A 19,875-nucleotide genomic window follows, 5' to 3' on the forward strand; every position below is an offset into this window, starting at 1 on the left:
AGGTGCTCTGGTCAGATGAGACCAAAATTGAACTTATATTCACTGACCGACACAGCTCCTCTCTTAGCCATTGGCTTGTTATGCCCATTACTAGGAGAATTCTAGGCATTAATTGTAATGCAACACTCGGAACTCTTTAGTTCCGCCAAGGGGGCGGTCCCTTGGGCAACAACCCTCCAGCCTGCCATGCAGACATCAGTTTTATTTTGCCTAGTGAAGGAGAAGGACCTAGGAACCCTGCGGGCCCACCGCTCCATGCTTTTTTCTGCAGAAGCGTGCCTTTTTGCGCAAGATCATTGATCCTGTTATCTACTATCAACAGCCGGCTGGGTGACAGGCTGGATACTCTTATCCTTGTAGTCTCCCCAGTCCGGCCATCGAGCATGTGCAGGCCACAGCTACTCGCTAGGCAGGCCACGACGAAACCTCAGCTCCAGAGGTGGTCGGTGAGCTTTTATGCTCCGGGGCATACATATGACCAGGCTACTGATGTCTGCTTCACAGTATGCCGGGCCAGCAGCCACCATGTACTGATCAGTGAGTGGGTTTGTGATGGAATGTCTTCCAGCTCTTCAGGACTGGTAAGTACAGCTCTCCCTGCCTCGGTGGGGCAGAGCAGCTGTGCATCCCCTGGGAAGTCGATTCTGGGGTCCCTCACCTCCCTCTCTTCTCTCCCTCTTTCCCCCCCCCCGCTGCTGCATGTGGCTGCTGAGCGGTGTGTGTAAGGTGTATGTGAGGCCATGCTGGTATCATGCGCAGTAAAGTGCTCAACGCCATTGTTTTCTCCCTGTACCTCATGGAGCTGCTTTCAGCGGCCATTTTAGGTGTGGGCAAGGGCAGCATGCTCTCCTGGGCTTCAGTGGCCATTTTCCTGGTGATTTCCTATACAGGATACCAGCGGCCATTTTCTTGAAGCCTGAACACGTTTTTTTGTGTTCTCTAGCGGCAGCATGTGCTCCTGTGCTCTCACAGCCATTTTCCGTGTGTTTTCTGTCCTTGTGCTGGACACTGGGCGGCCATTTTCTTGAAGCCTGGGCACACTTCAGAGCGGTTTTAGTGTCATTTGCCACCGACGCAGCACTGTTTCCTCTGCACCTGGGAGCCAACAGGAACTACAGGCACTACCTGCTGCATAGCGCAGAACTCCTCAGGGTGGTGAGTCCGGCGGGAAAGAGCCCCTCAGCCAGCGGCAGTAAGGGTAAGTCCCCTTCGGGTGGCAGACAGGGTAGGGTCAGCATGGCTTCAGAAACCGGTGTTTCTTCCCCCGAAATCCAGGCAATTGCAACCGGGTCGACTGCGCAGTGCCCATGGACACCCTGACAGCGGTCCCACTAACAGTTTGTGGCCTTTTGGTCTGGCATCGCCCCCCCCGAGTCTTTACCAAGGTTTTGGCTCCAGTTTTGGCGTTGCTACAGCAACGTGGGATACCTAGACGATCTCCTCCTGAGGGCATCTTCCGCCTCAGAATTAGAGGAGGATGTGGCGATAACCATGCAGACCCTTCAAGAATTTGAGTGGCTGTTGAAACTAAAGAAGTCGGTGATTGTACCAACCCAGCATCTGGAGTACTTGGGCTTGCTTCTGGACTCCAGGGAAGCAAGAGATTTTCTCCCTTCAGACAAACTGCAGACTCTCAGATCCGTGGTAAAACTGCTGAGGAACCGCAAGTGGTCGTCGCTCTGCTCCTGCATGCAAGTCCTGGGACTCATGGTAGCCTTGTTCGAGGCAGTACCATATGCCCAGTTCTACACCAGAGTCCTGCAGAAGGAGATTTTGACAAAATGGGACAAATCTCAGTTGTCCCTGGATCGACAGATCCAGGTGAGTCAGGCAGAGATTCACTAATCTGGTGGCTGAGGTCCCCGGTGATTCAGTCCAGGAAGTCGTTCCTACCTCCTGAAGTGGACAGTGATGGGGGTTCAGTCGGCTCAGGGCCTCTGGTCAGCGGAAGAATCCAAGTTGCTATCAATCTGCTCAAACTAAGCCCCTGTACACACGGTCGGAGGTTTCCACAACCAAATCCGTCGGACTTTGTCCATCAGATTTAGTCTGACGGATTGTGTCCGAAACTGTTGCATACACACGGTCGGAATAAGTTGTCGAAAAATCCGATCTTTCAGAACGTGATGACGTAATTTCGTTACGATAGGACTAGATTCAGGCTAGTAGCCAATAGCTTTGATGTAGGAATTTGATCTGAGCATGCGTGGCACTTGGTCCGATCAAAATTCTCTACACATGATTGGATTACGTCCGACTGGCCCAGTTGGTCGGGAAATATTTCCAACATGTTGGAAAATTGGGCCCGACGGAGATTCGGACGGAATCAGTCCGATGCATACCACACACAGTCGGATTATCTGACGACACGGTCCGATAAGACGCATGCGGACGGATTCTCCGTCCGTGTGTACGCGGCATAAGAGCAATCAGGCTGTGCCTCTCCACATGGTCGATGAGACTTCAGGGGCGTCCGATCAGGAGAATGGGTGTTGCATCCGGAGGTATTCAGGCTACTGTACCTGAGGTGGGGCACACCAGATGTGGATCTTCTGGCCTCCCGCCTCAATCGGAAGGTGCCGAGATTTGTGTCCAGGACACGAGATCCGTGGGCAGATGCGTCAGACGCGCGCTGGTGGCTCCGTGGGATCAGTACCAGCTGATCTACGCCTTTCCTCCACTGAAACTGTTACCACGTCTGCTTCGCAGAGTGGAAGTCGAGGGGATCCCAGTAATACTGATTGCCCCAGATTGGCCTCAGCATCCTTTTTACGCAGACCCAGTGCACCTGGTGGTGGATGCCCCATGGCGACTGCCGTTACGAGAGGACCTTCTGTCTTGAGGTCCGATTCTCCACCCTGCTTTACGATCGCTGGCTTTAATGGCATGGCTATTAAGAGCCAGGTGTTGAGGAACTGGGGTCTGTCAGACTTGGTGATCCCAACTGTTGAGGGCACGGAAATCTTCTTCTCGGAAGATATATCATTGTACCTGGAAGGCCTACATCTCCATGTGTGAGGAGAAAGGATGGCTTAAACGCTCCTTTTCTATATCCAGGATCCTGCTGTTTCTTCAGCAAGGAGTAGACCAGAAATTGGAATTTTAAGCACTATTAAGGGGCAAATATCAGCCTTGGCTGTGTTTTTTTTTTTTTTTTTTTTTTTTTCAGCGACCCTTGGCGTCTTACTCATTAGTGAGTACCTTTGTTCAGGGGGTGCGACATATAGTCCCTCCGGTGCGTCTACTGTTACCCCCGTGGGATTTGAACCTTTCATTTTGAAAATATTGGGGAGATTCCCCTGTTGACTGTTTCCCAGGAAGTGGTCTTTCTAGTGGCCATCACATCGGGCAGGAGGGTTTCGGAACTGGCGGCTTTGGCCAAGTTGCAAATCTGGTTATCCACAAGGATAAGGTGGTGTTGCGTCCGCAACCGTCTCTTTTATGCCGAAAGTGGTCTAAGCTTTTCATACCAATGAGGACATTGTATTACCATCTCTGTGTCCCAAGCCGAAACACCCTAAGGAAGTGGTCCTTCACGCTCTGGACATGGTTCGGGCTCTAAAGGTGTATTTGTCTGCCACTGCTCCCTTTCGGAAGTGTTTGTTTCGGTGGCTGGTCCAAAGAAAGGCATGGCTGTCTCGTTGGCCACCATTTCCAGGTGGATCAGACAGATTGTAGTGCAAGCCTATGCCTTGCGACCTGGTCATCTGTCCACACATTTACCAAGTTCTACAAGGTAGACGTCAGTGCATCGGCTGATGCCTGTTCTGGCCGCAAAGTCTTGCAGGCGGCCGTATAGTTGCAATTGAATATGAAATATATATTTTTATTTTTTCCTGGTTTTTCGATTAAAAACGCAGTACCGTTAAGTTAATGCGCTGTTGCATTACATTCTGCAGTTTTTGATGCGGTTGTGGGTAGTTACTCCTGTAGAGGGTACCCTGGTTTTGTGGTGGTTTTCTCCACGCACTTGTTTGTCGGTAAAGTTTCACTAGTTCCCACTTGCCATGGTGGATGAAGTTTCTATGCTGTTTTCCCACCCCTCATTTGGCACTGGTTGGACATCCCAATGGCTAAGAGAGGAGCTGTGTCGGTCGGTGAATATAAGAGAAAATAGGATTTTTTTTGTACTCGCCATAAAATCCTTTTCTCTGTAATTCACCGACCGGCACAGCACCCGCCCCTTCTTTTTCTCTTTTACGTTATAGTGCTTATTTACGTACTGATGACTGCATGGCAGGCTGGAGGGTTGTTGCCCAAGGGACCGCTAAAGAGTTCTGAGTGTTGTATTACAACTAATGCCCAGTATTCTCCTAGTAATGGGCATAACAACCCAATGGCTGTGTCGGTCGGTGAATTATAGAGAAAAGGGTTTTATGGTGAGTACAAATAATCCTATTTTTGGCCTAAAAGCAAAATCCTTTGGGGGGGGGGGGAGACTAGCACTGCACACATCACCCTGAACACACCATCCCCACCTTGATACATGGTGGTGGCAGCATAATGTTGTGGGGATGCTTTTCTTCAGCAGGGACAGGGAATCTGGTCAGAGTTGATAGGAAGATGGGTGGAACCAAATACAGGGCAATTTTAGAAGAACACCTGTTAGATTTTGCAAAAGACTTGAGACTGGAGCAGAGGTTCACCTTCCAGCAGGACAACAAGCCTAAACATACAGCCAGAGCTACAATGGAATAGTTTATATTAAAGCATATTCATGTGTTAGACTGGCCCAGTCAAAGTCCAGACCTAAATCTAACTGAGAATCTGTGGAAAGACTTGAACATTGCTGTTCAGACACTCTCCATCCAATCTGATAGAGCTTGAGCTATTTTGCAAAGAAGAATGGGCAAAAATGTCCCTCTCTAGATGTACAAAGCTAGTAGAGACATCCCCAAAAAGACTTGCAGCTGTAATTGCAGTGAAATGTGGTTCTACAAAGTATTGACTAAGGGGAACTGAATACAAATGCACGCCACACTTTTCACATTTATTTGTAAAATAATTTGAAAACCATTTATCATTTCCCTTCAGTTTCACAATTATGTGCATCTTTGTGTTGGTCTATCACATATTATGTTATGTGATGTTATCCTGACCATGTCATATGACGTCCAGTCAGGATATTGCAACCACTTTGCTGGTGTAATTTTGCTATATGGCAGGTGGCAAGTGGTTAAAGGGTTTAATGTGTGCCTATTCAGTGTTTGTGTACACTGTGTTGTGGTTTTACTAAGGGAAATGATGGACTTTATTCCCTTTTGCAGGGAATCAAAATTCATCACTTCTCCACTGACAGGACAGAGCCCTACCTTGTTTACATAGGCAGAGCTCTGTCCTGTCTCTCTCCTTGACGATCAGCCCGTGTCGGCGGACATCCATACTTTTTTTTTTTTTTTTCTTTTTTTTTACACTCAACCCATATAGTAAAATTTCACTATATTGGCTGGATGTAACAAGATGTCCGCTGCCGCCTTCTGACTGCAGGCTTACTGCGGCCGAGTGCAGGGTGTACCAAGATGGGAGTTGCGGTGTTATGATGGAACGTCCCTTCCGTTACCAAATCTGAGGGGTCGCCCCTGCCCCAGCCAGCTTACCTGCCAGCATGTTATTGACTTCCTCTGTCTTCTCTCCGCCCACTGACTTCCGGATTGAGCAAGTGGCACCTCTTCGTTCCTGGAGGGTATCGGATTAATCATTGGAGCATTTACATGAGTACAAGTACTCATGCAAATGCTTGGTATAGGTGCAACCCTAATACCAACCATAAAAACATTCTTTGTATTGCCTACTGCAGTGTGCAAATAAAATGTTCATGTAGGGTTTTTTTGTTTTGTTTTTTTACTCCATCTCAGGCAGGGAAGTTCCGTCCAGCTGTCATCCAGTACAAGAAGATTGTCCAGTGGCTGGAACACGAGAGTGGATTGTCAGATGAAGAGAGCGCAAAATCCAAATCCCTGCTTTTGGCGGCATTTCTAAACCTGGCCGCCTGTTACCTGAAGCTGGCGGAGTACAGGCATGCTCTGGAAAACTGTAACAAGGTGAGGACAGAGCAATTCTTATAAACAGTTCATATACTGTATACCACATATAAACAGCAGAGGAAGTACTTGAAGGCACTTTTCAGCTTTCCACCAGCATGGCTTACTGCTATGCTGTGAATTGCCTGAAGAGTGCATTTTTTGAAAATCAACTTTGAAGCGGACCTTTCAGGAGCTCTCCAATTCATAAATTGCTGACTTGTCACAATACATGGCATCAGTAAAGCTTCCAAATATCCAAAGCCATCGCCATCCTTGAGCTACAGTCCAGTGACTTTGCTTCTGATTAGATGTCTTTGGTTTGCTGCAGGCAAGCGGAAACATTTACTCAGCTTCCTCCTGCTTTACTTGTGATCAGACTCCAACATTGTAACTTTGTAGTAAGTCACAAGGGGAAAGGCTGCTGCAGGAATTGATCTGTCAGACATTTGTGAACACAGACTAAAGACCCATACACACGATCAGAAGCCATCTTCTGATCAGAAGTAAAATTTCATCCAGACGAACGATCTGTCAATTTTTCTGATCGTTAGAATGGTGCTTTCGACAGACGATTTCTGAATTTTCGGATGACAAAAACTATATGTGCAGGCTATAAAATGTTTCTCGTATGTGAACACAACGTCTGATTTTCATTTTAATTAGTACAGTTTTCATCTGACAAAAATCATAAGAGCAAGACTATGCATGCTCAAACGAAAGAACACCTACAAAAATATTTAATACATCACATGACTTCTGAAGTTGAGTTCTGTCATATGAAAATTTTCGCATGTTGAGTAACCGCTTCTCTGTCGATATGAGACTTTCGTGCAACAAAAAACTGACAAATTCTTCCGCTAATCTGATCGTGTATACGAGGCTTTAGAACGGCAGAGGCACCAGGATGTGCATGATTCTGTCATCTCTGAACTGGCATCTTGGTCCAGGAAGTAAATGGTGACTGTGGATAATGCCTGAGCAAAGATTACTCCAACCTTCTGGAATAATAAAAAAAAATATATGAAGGCATAGTCAGGGGAAGTACTGTGCTGTGATCTCTGTTGGAAGTAGTAAATACCTGGAAGTGTTACACTGACACATTACCATGATTGGACTTAACATGAGAAAATATATCTAACATACCTCCTTCCCTCCTTCATCAGTTTGCAAATTACATTTTTAGATAAAACCTTTTCATTTTCATTAGGGCTGAAACGATTATATTTGATTACTTTCATTATTTATTAGTTAGCCAGCACACAGAATGCCTTATTTGTTTACATATCAGGAAATACAGTGCAACATACATACAGCTCAATCTACCGTTCATACAGTGGTGTGAAAAAGTGTTTGCCCCCTTCCTCATTTCCTGTTCCTTTGCATGTTTGTCACACTTAAGTGTTTCGGAACATCAAACCAATTTAAACAATAGTCAAGGACAACACAAGTAAACACAAAATGCAATTTGTAAATGAAGGTGTTTATTATTAAAGGTGAAAAAAAATCCAAACCATCATGGCCCTGTGTGAAAAAGTGATTGCCCCCCTTGTTAAAACATACTATAACTGTGGTTGTCCACACCTGAGTTCAATTTCTCTAGCCACACCCAGGCCTGATTATTGCCACACCTGTTCACAATCAAGGCATCACTTAAATAGGAGCTGCTTGACACAGTAAGGTCCACCAGAAGATCCTTAAAAGCTACACATCATGCCGAGACCCAAAGAAATTCAGGAACAATTGAGAAAGAAAGTAATTGAGATCTATCAGTCTGGAAAGGGTTATAAAGCCATTTCCAAAGCTTTGGGAATCCAGCGAACCACAGTGAGAGCCATTATCCACAAATGGCGAAGACATGGAACAGTGGTGAACCTTCCCAGGAGTGGCCGGCCACCCAAAATTACCCCAAGAGCGCAGCGACGACTCATCCAAGAGGTCACAAAAGACCCCACAACAAAGTCCAAGGAACTGCAGGCCTCACTTGCCTCAGTTAAGGTCAGCGTTCATGCCTCCACCATCAGGAAAAGACTGGGCAAAAATGGCCTGCATGGCAGAGTTCCAAGGAGAAAACCACTGCTGAGCAAAAAGAACATCAAAGCTCGTCTCAATTTCTCCACAACACATCTTGATGATCCCCAAGACTTTTGGGACAACATTCTGTGGACCGATGAGACAAAAGTGGAACTCTTTGGAAGGTGTGTGTCCAAGTATATCTGGCGTAGAAGGAACACTGCATTTCATAAAAAGAACATTATACCAACAGTAAAATATGGTGGTGGTAGTGTGATGGTCTGGGGCTGTTTTGCTGCTTCAGGACCTGGAAGACTTGCCGTGATAAAAGGAACTATGAATTCTGCTGTCTACCAAGAGATCCTGAAGGAGAATGTCCGACCATCTGTTCGTGTACTCAAGCTGAAACGAACTTGGGTTCTGCAGCAGGACAATGATCCCAAACACACCAGCAAGTCCACCACCGAATGGCTGAAGAAAAACAAAATGAAGACTTTGGAGTGGCCTAGCCAAAGTCCTGACCTGAATCCTATTGAGATGTCGTGGTATGACCTTAAAATGGCCGTTCATGCTCGAAAACCCTCTAATGTAACTGAATTAGGACAATTCTGCAAAGATGAGTGGGCCAAAATTCCTCCAGGACGCTGTAAAAGCCTCATTGCACGTTATCGCAAACGCTTGGTTGCAGTTGTTGCTGCTAAGGGTGGCCCAACCAGTTATTAGGTTTAGGGGGCAATCACTTTTTCACACAGGGCCATGATGGTTTGGATTTTTTTTCACCTTTAATAATAAACACCTTCATTTACAAATTGCATTTTGTGTTTACTTGTGTTGTCCTTGACTATTGTTTAAATTGGTTTGATGTTCCGAAACACTTAAGTGTGACAAACATGCAAAGGAACAGGAAATGAGGAAGGGGGCAAACACTTTTTCACACCACTGTATATATCAGTATACACAGTGAAGCACACATACCACTCAGTACACCATCCATACATGTCAGTAAGTGCCTGACGGCTTGTGATAATGTGAGGAGCAATGCTTCGTGGAACATGTAGTCCTGGGCAGAAGAAGGAAATAATTTAAAGTGATTCTAAAGGCAGAGTTTTTTTTTTTTTTTTTTTTTTTTAACCCTAATGCATTCCGTGGATTAAGGTAAAAATTCTTCTGTGACTAGCTCAGCGTAGACTTACCTAATCCCGATATCAAACTACCTATGTACCTGTGAGCATCAGCACCCCTCTCTCCCCTCACAAGACTCAGATGCAGCAACTGGAGCCATTGGCACCTGCTGCTGTCAATCATAGCCTGTGAGTATGGAGCAGGGGGCAGAGCCGAGATGCACTGTGTGTGTCAACTGAGGGGTTCAAGCCCACACAAGTACCTCTATAGCAAGCGGCTTGCTATAGGGGTACTAAAGCCAGGAGGAGTCAGAAGCACTGGTGGGGCACCCCAGAGGAGCAGGTTCGGGGCTGGTCTGTGCAAAACCATGCTGCAGAGCAGGTAAGAGTGGCAAGGTTTTTTTGTCTAAAACAGAAAAAAAATCAACCTTTTGTTTACAATCAATTTAAGGCTATGTGTGGGGAAAAGCTACACCTTAACACAGAACTGGAGGATGATAGACTGGAGGTAATAGAAGGTAGGGCTCAAAATTTGAAGTCCTGAGCTACTAGCCAGGCCTTGAAGTCAACACATGCCTACCACTTCAACATGCTTTTATGATGTGTTTATGAAGCTTTGGTGATGCTCTTTTGAAGCTTTGTTGAAGCTTGGCAGATGCCCTGTGTGCGTGGATATCTCATATCTGCATTTTCTCCAAAACAAAGGGAAGCTGAATTTAAAGCCTCTCAAAAGCTGCAGGTGCTTCAAGAGAGCTTTGCCATAGACTTCTATGGAGGCTTTGAAGACTCTTTTAAAGCACCACTAACTAACTAATTAAATTTTTGAAGCAATTTTTGAAGTGACAGGAGCTTTGACAAAGCCTGTCCAAAGCCTTGTTTTGAAGCAAGTGTAAACTAGCCCTAAGAGTTATTCACCACCATTTGCCCAACCTCACCCAACCCTACCCTGCCCTGCCCCACCCCTAAATCACCCTCATAAAATTATCTCCTGAAATGACACTGTTACATGTTTTATGCAGAATTAAGTTACAAAAATAAATGTTAACATCAGCTTAGTCGATTCCCTTTCTCGTGTATGAATGAATGAATGAATGAATGAATGACTTGTATAGATCTACAAATGGGAACTGAATCGCCTCAAGGCGCTTGATTCGACCTGCGTTGAGTTCCTACTTAAAAGAGGTGGGTCTGGAGTTTTTTCCTGAAGGCCCAATGTTTTTTTCCATGCGGATGTTCATGGTAGTAGTGTGTAGTAAAAATAGGATAATTATATCTGCGCTAATAGTGCCTACTCACAGATCTTAGGATGCCAAAATGTCAGTAGTGCAGACAAACCAACCAACAACGCAAATGTAAAAGAAACCTCCCAAAATCTACCAGCATCACACTTATGTAAATGACAATAAATACAGAGTATAGCAACCATAAAAATGATACACATTTATTGAATGTTTCCCAGACAACCACACAGAAAAGTCCAAAGAAGAACACAGTCCTCAGCTCAGATTGGCTGGGTGCTACATTATGTGGGGAACTGTACTGTAGCTGGTGTAATATTGGCTGGTAAGGAAGCAAATAGGAAAGGCTCCGATAAGTAGTAAGCTATTTCACTCAAACAAATTAAGCATCCACTTGGGGGGTGATTCTGGCCTGCAGGCTCAGCGGTATTCCTGTTTGCTTTCTTACCAGCCGATTATTACACATCCGGCCGGCAGCTTTTTTTTAGTCCCGACTCTCTCCCCCCTTGCTGCTGGGGATGGAGTGGAGGTGCAGAGGACTGGAGTTTTTCAGCAGGGAGAGCTCTCTGATCCTGTAGCGAGCTGCCACACAATCGGGGAACCACAAGGGCACGAGCCCCAGGCTGACAGTGTAGGACATACAAGCAGAGGCAGGGAACGAGGCCAAGTTGTGGGAAAGAGAGAGGTGGCAAAGCATAGGGGGTGGTCAGGAAAAGGGAAGACACCGGAGGTATGGTGCAAGGATTTTTATCAAGGGAAGGCCCTGCCTATAGACATACGTGGAAAAGAACGGCACTCATCTGACAGTCAGATGGATGCAGAGAAGCGGCTGCCCGGCCAGGAGGAGAAAAGCTGTAGAACAGTTCCACACTCGCTGGACTGTGGGACAGGTAAGTGTCCATTTATTAATAGTCAGCAGCTGCAGTATATATATATATATATATTGGCTTTTAATAATTTTTTTTTTTTTTTTAGGTGGACTCCCTCTTCAAAGTTGAATTTAAATTAAAAGTTCACTATTGTGCATTATCGTTAAAATGATTATATACATGCAAAAAAATCTCAGCCTTTTAATACCATTTAAAAAAAATATTTATATCCCCTCTACCCTTCATGCCTGGCTCACAGTTAATATACCCTGTATAGACACTCTCCGGGTTACAAACAAGATGGGGTCTGCAGGTTTGTTCTTAAAGCGGGGTTCCACCCTAAAGTGGAACCTCCGCTGATCGGAACCCTCCCCCCCCCCCCTCCGGTGTCACAATTGGCACCTTTCAGGGGGGAGGGGGGTGGAGATACCTGCCACTTCCGGGCATAGACTCCCGTGGGAGTCTACGCCATTTCCTGTCCTGCCGCACTGTCTGCTGGGACACACACGGGTCTCAGAGGCAGCGCGGACAATTCCTATTGTGCTGCGCGACTCGTGCATGCGCAGTAGGGAACCGGGAAGTGAAGCCGATTTGCTTCACTTCCTGATTCCCTCACCTAAAATGGTGGCGGCAGCAGCCGAGGGCCGAGCAATCGGCCTCGGCTGCCGGCATCGCTGGAACCCGGGACAGGTGAGTGTCCATTTATTAAAAGTCAGCAGCTGTAGTATTTATAGCTGCTGGCTTTTAATATTTTTTTTTTTGTAGGTGGAATCCCTCTTTAAGTTGAATTTTGTATTTAAGTCGGAACATGTAGGAAAAATTTATTTATTTATTTTCATCCAAAAAAAAAAGTACGCTTTTTATTTTTATTTTTTATTTTTTTTGAATAGCATAGGGATGGGTTAACACCCCTGTAATGTTTTGTTTTGCTGTCTGTACCCCTGTTCAGAAGATTTCACCTCCACTTTCTGTCCCAATGACAAATGGATTTTGAAAATGTTTTTGTTGTTGTTGTGGAAACAAGGATTGGTGATAAAGCCTCAGTGGAGACATCTATTTTTTATTTTTTTTCCCATCATAACTTTTACAGGAGGGAATTTCCCTTCCTAGGGGTAGATTTCCTCTCACTTCCTGTTGTCTGCCCCCGTTTGTAAGTAGGAGTCGTTTGTAAGTTGGATGTATATCCTACTTCTGGGAATTATTTATTCTACATGTGTTACATATTATACTGTATTTATTGCTTTCACTGTTTCACAGTATAAATTAACCCCTTATAGTAGTAATTATCTAGTTTTTTTTTCACTATAAAGGGATCGTTTTTTGTTTTTTAACCCTATCATGACAGGTGATACAAAAAGCATGTTGCTGCTTCTAAATGTCTTAATGAATGTAGGCACACGCAGCTTGTATCAAGCAACCTTCCTATAACAAGGGAGTATCACAATGCATGGGTTTGTGGATGTCAGTCTGGAAGAGTGGCATTCCTATGCAGGCTTAATTTGCATGCAGACCTCCTTAGGGAACACCCACATGTAATGCTGAGCTTCCATGATTAAAGGAACTGAAATCCAATTAATGAAAAGAGTGGGCCAAGGATAGTCGGGGTGGGGAGCGGAAAAAGCTATATGGTACTGGAAATCCTCCAGGCATGATTGAGGCAGTTCGCTCTGACTTGCTGCATTTTTAAATGCATTTTGTGGGAAGATCACAGTGAAATCAGAGTAAGGCCCCTTTCACACCGAGGCGGTTTTCAGGCTACAGTGCTAAAAATATCACCTGTGTAGCGCCTGAAAAAAAAAAACGGGCCCTTTCACTCCAGTGTAAAAGCCGGAGGGCTTTCACGCTGGAGCGGTGCGCTGGCAGGATGGTGAAAAAAGTCCTGCTAGCCACATCTTTGGAGCGGTGTATTCACCGCTCTTACCTATTGAAATCAATGGGGCAGCGTGGCTATACAGCCGGCAAAGCAGCGCTTTGCGGCGGTTTTAACCCTTTTTCAGCCGCTAGCAGGGGTTAAAACCATCCCGCTAGCGGCCGCATACCGTCGCTAAAACAACGCCCCGGTGTGAAAGGGACCTAAGCAATTTCAGTACAGGAAAGGAGCCTGTACAACTGTGTAAGGCTGGAGTTCAGCTTTAACAATATATTTGTCTCTCCTACAGGCACTAGAATTTGAACCCAACAATGAGAAAGGATTGTTCCGCCGGGGCGAATCCTACATAGGAGTGAATGAATACGAGCTGGCAAGGGATGACTTCACTAAGGTGATCCAGCTTTACCCCAATAACAAGGCAGCACGAACTCAGATGGCCAAGTGCCAGCAGCGTATACATGAGCAACACCTCCGGGAAAAGAAGATCTATGCCAACATGTTCCAGAGGCTGGCAGAGAAAGAGGAAAAGGTGAGAGAGCGTGCATTGTGGCTGGAGTGGCAATGTCTCATCGGGGAAAAATTTAAATTAAAAAGCATTCCTTTAAAAAAGATTCAAAGGGGATTTGGATAACCTGAAAGAGAAAAAACACAATTGAAAAGCGTTAGTAGTCAGGTGTTCATGTTCTGCTATTGATTAACCTTTTTAATGTGTTTGTCTCTCCAAAAAAATGATATTGTGGAAGAATTCAAAGCCCCTGAAATCTGGGGCGCCAATAAAGTGATTTCCCATTACTTCCTGTCCTGGTTGACCACGTCTTACATAGGAGCAGTGTACACACGGCGCTTTGCAGGCGGTTTTAAGCGTTTTTTGGCCACTAGCAGGGGTTAAAAACACCCCGCTAGCGGCCGAATAGCGATGCTAAAACGCTGGTAAAGTGCAGCAAAAAACACCGGCGCTTTACTGCCAATGCCCCAGTGTGAAATCGGCCTAAGGCAAAAATAAAAAGTTTTGGCAGGGTATGCACATTAAAGAGACCTGTCACCACACTATGAATTTCAACAAAAATCTTCCCATAAGATTATATGCCCATTTTAAAGGGTAACGCCACTTTTGTGGGGGGGGGGAAATAGCAAAAAATATAAATATACAGCATAAACATTTGCAGCTCAGGTCATATTGTAATTGAATGTTCTTAAAAATAACCTTTCCTTTTTAAATCTGCACTGCTGTAAAATGCAATGCAATATGGCTACCTGGAGGCCTTCTGTACAAAGATACGCCCCAGAAATGAAATTTCCAGCTTGTGTGATTTGGTTTACTGATTTTCCCAGAAGTTTGCCCTAAGATGCCAGTCAGATTTTTGGCATCCCCTGCAACAACAAATACATTTTTGGTGAGATACTCCCAAAGGGAAATCATGTCTAAAGTGATGCAGACCCCGCTACCTTCCTCATTAGAACTCTGCAGGTGATTGATAATTATAAAACCACTCCCATACAGATTCACAAATACCATCATGCCTCTGGAAGTCATGCCTACGACTGTCGGGCTTACAATGCCATGGGATTTGTAGTTCCACAACAGCTGCAGTGCCAAGGTTTCCTATCCCTACTATTGTCTAGTCTTCACCCCTGCCCTGGCAGCTACTTAAAAGGGTATGTAGGGGGGGAAGGGACAGAGGAGCTGGGCCAGCACAGACTGTAATTGGACACTCCCAGAAGAGGCAAGGGGCTATGACTTGCAAGGAGTGAGCAGGCTTTGCTAGGGAATTGGCTCTTCACAAAGTGTCCATTCCATAGCAAGTTCAGTCACATTGACACTTTGACTAAACACTTCAGCCCTGGAAGGTTTGGCTGCTGAATGACTGGCCGTTTTTTGCGAATTGGGACTGCGTCGCTTTAACTGACAATTGTGTGGTCATGCCACGCTGCACTTAAACAAAATTGATGTTGTTTTTTTCCCCACGAAAAGAGCTTTTTTTTGGTGGTATTTGATTGCCTCTGTGGTTTTTATTTTTTGCACTATAAACAAAAAAGGTGTAAATTTTGAAAAAAACACAATATTTTGTAATTACAAATATAGAATGGTCCTGCGCAACCCAAAAAGTGCTACGTGCTTCAAATCAAAATAAATATAAGTGCATAAAAAAATGTAAATGCATAAAAAAGGCCCAAAGAACAGTCCCAAAGAACAGTCCCAAAAAACAGTCCCAAAAAACAGTCCCAAAATCTTGGTTCAATAGCATCAAATATGTTCAAGGAATGGTGTAAAAAAGATGTTCATATAAACACGGGAAACTCTATGCTCCCAGAACTCTCACCTCAGAACCTTTGAAAATAGGCACATCAAATATATCAGACAGCTTCAGTTCCGTTCTTAGCCAAGGCTTTACTCACTATCCTAGTTTTCACATACACAATATTTAGTACTTTTTGCTATAATATCCCCTATTTTTTTTTATTTATTTATTTTTATTTTTTATTGGGACTGCGACATTATGGCGGACACATCGGACACTTTTGACATATTTGTGGGACCATTGGCATTTATAAAGCGATTAGTGCTATAAAAATGCACTGATTACTGTAAAAATTTCACTGGCAGGGAAGGGGTTAACACTAGGGGCGATCAAGGGGGTTAACTGTGTTCCTTGTTTGTGTTTCTAAGTGTTGGGGGAAGGAGATTGACCTAGAGGAAATTACAGATCTGGTTCCTAGCTATTAGGAACTCACAATCTGTCACTCTTCACAGAACAGCGATTTGTGTGTTTACACACACACGCACGCACGCACGCACGCGCGCGCGCGCGCGCGCGCGCGCACATACACACGTCCCTGTTCTGCCTCTCGTAACCGGCAGTCATCGCGACCGTCGGCCATGAGCATCGGCATGCCTGCTACCCGATATATAGCTACGATGGCTCATGGGATCGTGCCGACCTGCCGCAGTATAATGACGGCGGCTGCTGGTCGGCAAGAGGTTAAACATTTAGTTATAGAAAGGAGAGGACTACATTTAAAATACTTGATTTTTCTGTGCAGTATTTTTTTTTTTTTTTTTTTTTTTTTTTTAAGGTGGTGACAGGCCAAGTTAATTCTTAATTTATTTTCTATTCTAGGAGTCTTCTAAAGCTCCCGAAGAGCAGTCCCTGGCCAGCAGTGATGTAGAGATGAGCGAAGCAACATCCCCACAAGAGGCTCATCACAACGGAGCCACAGACATCGAAATCAGTGAAGCATAGGAGCAACGGAGCTAGTCCCTTTTTTATACAAATCAATCCGTCTCTGCGCCAGTAGGGTAGGGGTTATGAAGATTTGTTATGAGAGGAGGGTGGGGATGCGGTTATCTGTACAAACTTTCCACACACCAGTACACCCATAACCGCTGTACAATCTCTCTTCATTCCAGCCTGTTCACTCATTCTATCTCAGGAGTTTATATCCCATCGGCCTATCAGGAAAGGGCACAAGTGAGATCCTTTCATCTGATTGGCCACCAATGGGAAATTTGTTTACCTGCACTCTATCGTTCACACTAAGGGTTTTGAGGAGTCACCTTGTCAATACACCCCTCCTGGGGGCCTTGCTTGGTTTAGCTCTTAAATCACAATTTCCATGTCAGACTCTGGTTTAGGTGCTTAATTTCTGCCCCTTCTTATCTGCTGCAATTTTTGTTTCTTATTTTATTTTTGTTCATCTTTGTAATGTTTGTTTCACTGTGTTCATCTCCTGTAAATAATAAATAAATGTATTATTGGTGCTTATTTTGTGATGACTGCTTTTTTATGAATATCAAAAACTTGGTCATGTATTAAAATGATAGGAGTATTTAAATAGGGGGGGGAGCAATAGATGGAAAGAAAATGGTCATTAGCAGGGGCCTTGGGCTATGGGGCCCCATGTTGTGAAGGGTGCAGTTAGGGTGGGAATGTGTCCTCCTCTGCATTACCTGGCCATCTGCTATACTGTGCGGGACTGAGTTTCCAAACTGCTCAGTCTTGCGAATCACACTGGGAGACTAGAGATCTACTGTTGTAACTGGTGGTGCTCCGCTGTCAATGTGACAGCCATCCACTTTCTTTTCAGGAGCTCTGTGTGTTCCTGATTAACCGAGTACAACGCCTGGCTGTTGCAGTTTACACAAGGACACCCATAGCTGTCCTTTCAGAGGCAGTAGATAACAGAGATCACAAGCAAGCCCTTTAAATCTCCCTTCCTAAATCGATCTTTCTTTCCTGATGGCTCCATGTCAGCAGAGCTGGGGTGAGGCCTCAACCAACCCCTGCATAATCAGGACCTAACTCCTAAAACTGTGGCCACCTGTAGCTTTGGTGCACCTTTTCCTGTCTCCTGTGTGAGGACATGCGGCGCCTCTCTTCCTAGCCGGTTCAATAGGCTGGTTGTCCACCCAGAAGTATCCAGAGGCTGGACACGGTGCTCCACAATCTGAGGTGCAGGGAGCCCCACTGCTGGTCCTCGGGGTTGTGGTATGCTGGCTAAGTAGGTCAACCAGAGAAAATTCCCAGCTCAACTCGTCAATCAGTCTGCTTGGCAACTGAATTAACCTGTCTAACCGTATGTGTTAAAAACAGGGGTTTAGTTAGCACACATTTGCAAACACATGTGTAAGCTGCAGAGTCACTTCACTGCACCCTGTATTACCTGCAGAAAATGGGTAATTTATATACATTAGTACCCCTCCTTTTCCCTATCCAAAAAAAAAAAAAAGTCATGCCATTTTAGCTCTACTTTAAAGTGGAGCAGACAGAATCTGACATTGTGTGCAATATGTAGATGTCGTGGATGAACCCAAAACACGTTAACCCCCTCCAAAAACAATTGCTCAATCATTGGTGGTCAGTGGCATTTGACCACCAATGATTGAGAAATTGTTTTTGGAGGGGTTAACGTGTTTTGGGGTCATCCGTGACATCTACATATTGCACACAATGTTGGATTCTGTCTGCTCCAGTTTAACCACTTGCCGCCTGCCCACCATCAATTGACGGCTGGCAGTGCGGCTCTTGTTCTGGGTGGACATCACATGACAGCGCCCAGAATGGCTACTCTCGCGCCCCTGTGGGGGAACGCATCGCGGCAAACGGTGCGGTGTGTTGGTCTGACACCGCTACACCGATCTTGGTAAAGAGCCTCTGACGGAGGCGCTTTACCACGTGATCAGCCATGTCCAATCACAGCTGATCACGATGTAAACAGGAAGAGTCGTTGATCGGCTTTTCCTCACTCGCATCTGACAGACGCGAGTAGAGGAGAGCTGATCGGCTGCTCTCCTGACAGGGTGGTCTGTGCTGATTGTTTTTCAGTGCAGCCCCCCCCCCCCCCCGGATGGCCGCCCAAGACGACCAGGATGCCGCAAGGACCACCAGGGATTGTCACCACCCGGTACGCCACCCTAGACAACCAGGGAAATGCCAATCAGTGCTCATCCCCAATGCCTGCCAGTGCCATCAGTGATGCCTATCGGTGCCACCCATAAGTACCCATCAGTGCAGCCTTTCAGTGCCACCCATGAATGCCCATCAGTGCTGCATATCAGTGCCACCTACCAGTGCCCATCATCGGTGCCGCCTTATCAGTGCTCATCGGTCAAGGAGAAAACTTACTTACCGTATTTATCGGCGTATAACACGCACCCCAAGTTTAGGAGGGAAGTTTAAGGAAAAAAAACTTACATTTAAATGCCCATTATTGCAGCCTGGTCAGTGTCATTTGCAGCCTTGTCAGTGTCTTTGTCGTTTAAAAATGGCGCTACCGGGGGGCGTGGCCTGAAGCTGCATGGCGTAGGACGCTTCTAGTGTGAGCTCCGGCTGCCTGTTATCCTACTATTATCCTGGAGGACCGATTCTGATTTCCCTGGGGGCGATTTGGACTACTTACCTTCGGTGCATACCCCGGTGGCATGTCACCGACCAAGAGGGCCCAGAGCGCGATCGCGAAGCTCGGGAAATTCCGGGCGGATGGTCCGGACCTCGTGGAGGAAGATGGCGCCGCATCAGGCCCGGGCGAGGACGCCGCGCCATCGGGTGACACCGCGCGGATCCTGGAGGCTGTTACGCTCTGCCGCACGACTCTTACCTCCAGAATTGAGGAGGTGAAGGTGGACATCTCCCTTATCCGCCAGGACCTACATAAGCTGCGGGAACGAGTCAGCGAAACGGAACGCAGGATTGGGCAGGTGGAAGATGACATCCCCCCCCTCCAAGTTACCACGGAACGGCTGCAGCATCAACTTCAGGTTGTACTGAGCAAGCAAGATGATATCGAGAATAGGCTGCGCCGGTGTAACCTCCGTTTTGTGGGGTTGCCGGAGAGGGCTGAAGGAGCGGATCCTCCTGGGTTTCTGGAACGCCTGCTTATTGCCACATTTGGGAGGGAGGCCTTCTCTACTACTTTCGCGGTGGAGCGAGCGCACCGCTTGGCATCCAAACCCCCGCCGGCAGGAGCCCCCCCCCCGCACATTCATTGCGAAGATGCTTAACTACCGCGACCGGGATGCTGTCTTGCGCCTTACCCGGGAGAAAGGCAATATCCCCTTTGAAAACCAGCGCATTGCAGTGTTTCCGGACTTCTCCTCCGAGGTGCAGCGGCGGAGGGCACAGTTTTCAGAGGTGAAGCGCCGGCTCCGAGCCCGACATTTGGTATATGCCATGCTGTTCCCTGCTAAATTACGGATCATCCGGGATGGAAAAGCGCATTTTTTTGAAGATCCCAATGCGGTGCTCT

The 19,875-nt window shown here is 46.1% G+C and overlaps 1 protein-coding gene across 1 annotated transcript in view; it reads left to right on the forward strand.

Annotated features, from left to right (window-relative positions):
• FKBP4 (FKBP prolyl isomerase 4) overlaps window positions 1–16,891 on the forward strand; it is a 36,376-nt gene extending 19,485 nt beyond the window's left edge. The window contains exons 8-10 of the mRNA XM_077468972.1: window positions 5,856–6,041; window positions 13,421–13,660; window positions 16,251–16,891. Of these exons, the coding sequence (XP_077325098.1) occupies window positions 5,856–6,041; window positions 13,421–13,660; window positions 16,251–16,373 (549 nt within the window). The 3' untranslated portion in view covers window positions 16,374–16,891. The remainder of the gene's footprint in view (window positions 1–5,855; window positions 6,042–13,420; window positions 13,661–16,250) is intronic.
• Window positions 16,892–19,875: the final 2,984 nt, after the last annotated feature.

Source organism: Lithobates pipiens, unplaced genomic scaffold (genome assembly GCF_037356315.1).
Source record: "Lithobates pipiens isolate NorthernLeopardFrog02 unplaced genomic scaffold, aLitPip1_a1.2 Scaffold_8, whole genome shotgun sequence".
Classification (NCBI taxonomy): Eukaryota; Metazoa; Chordata; class Amphibia; order Anura; family Ranidae; genus Lithobates; species Lithobates pipiens.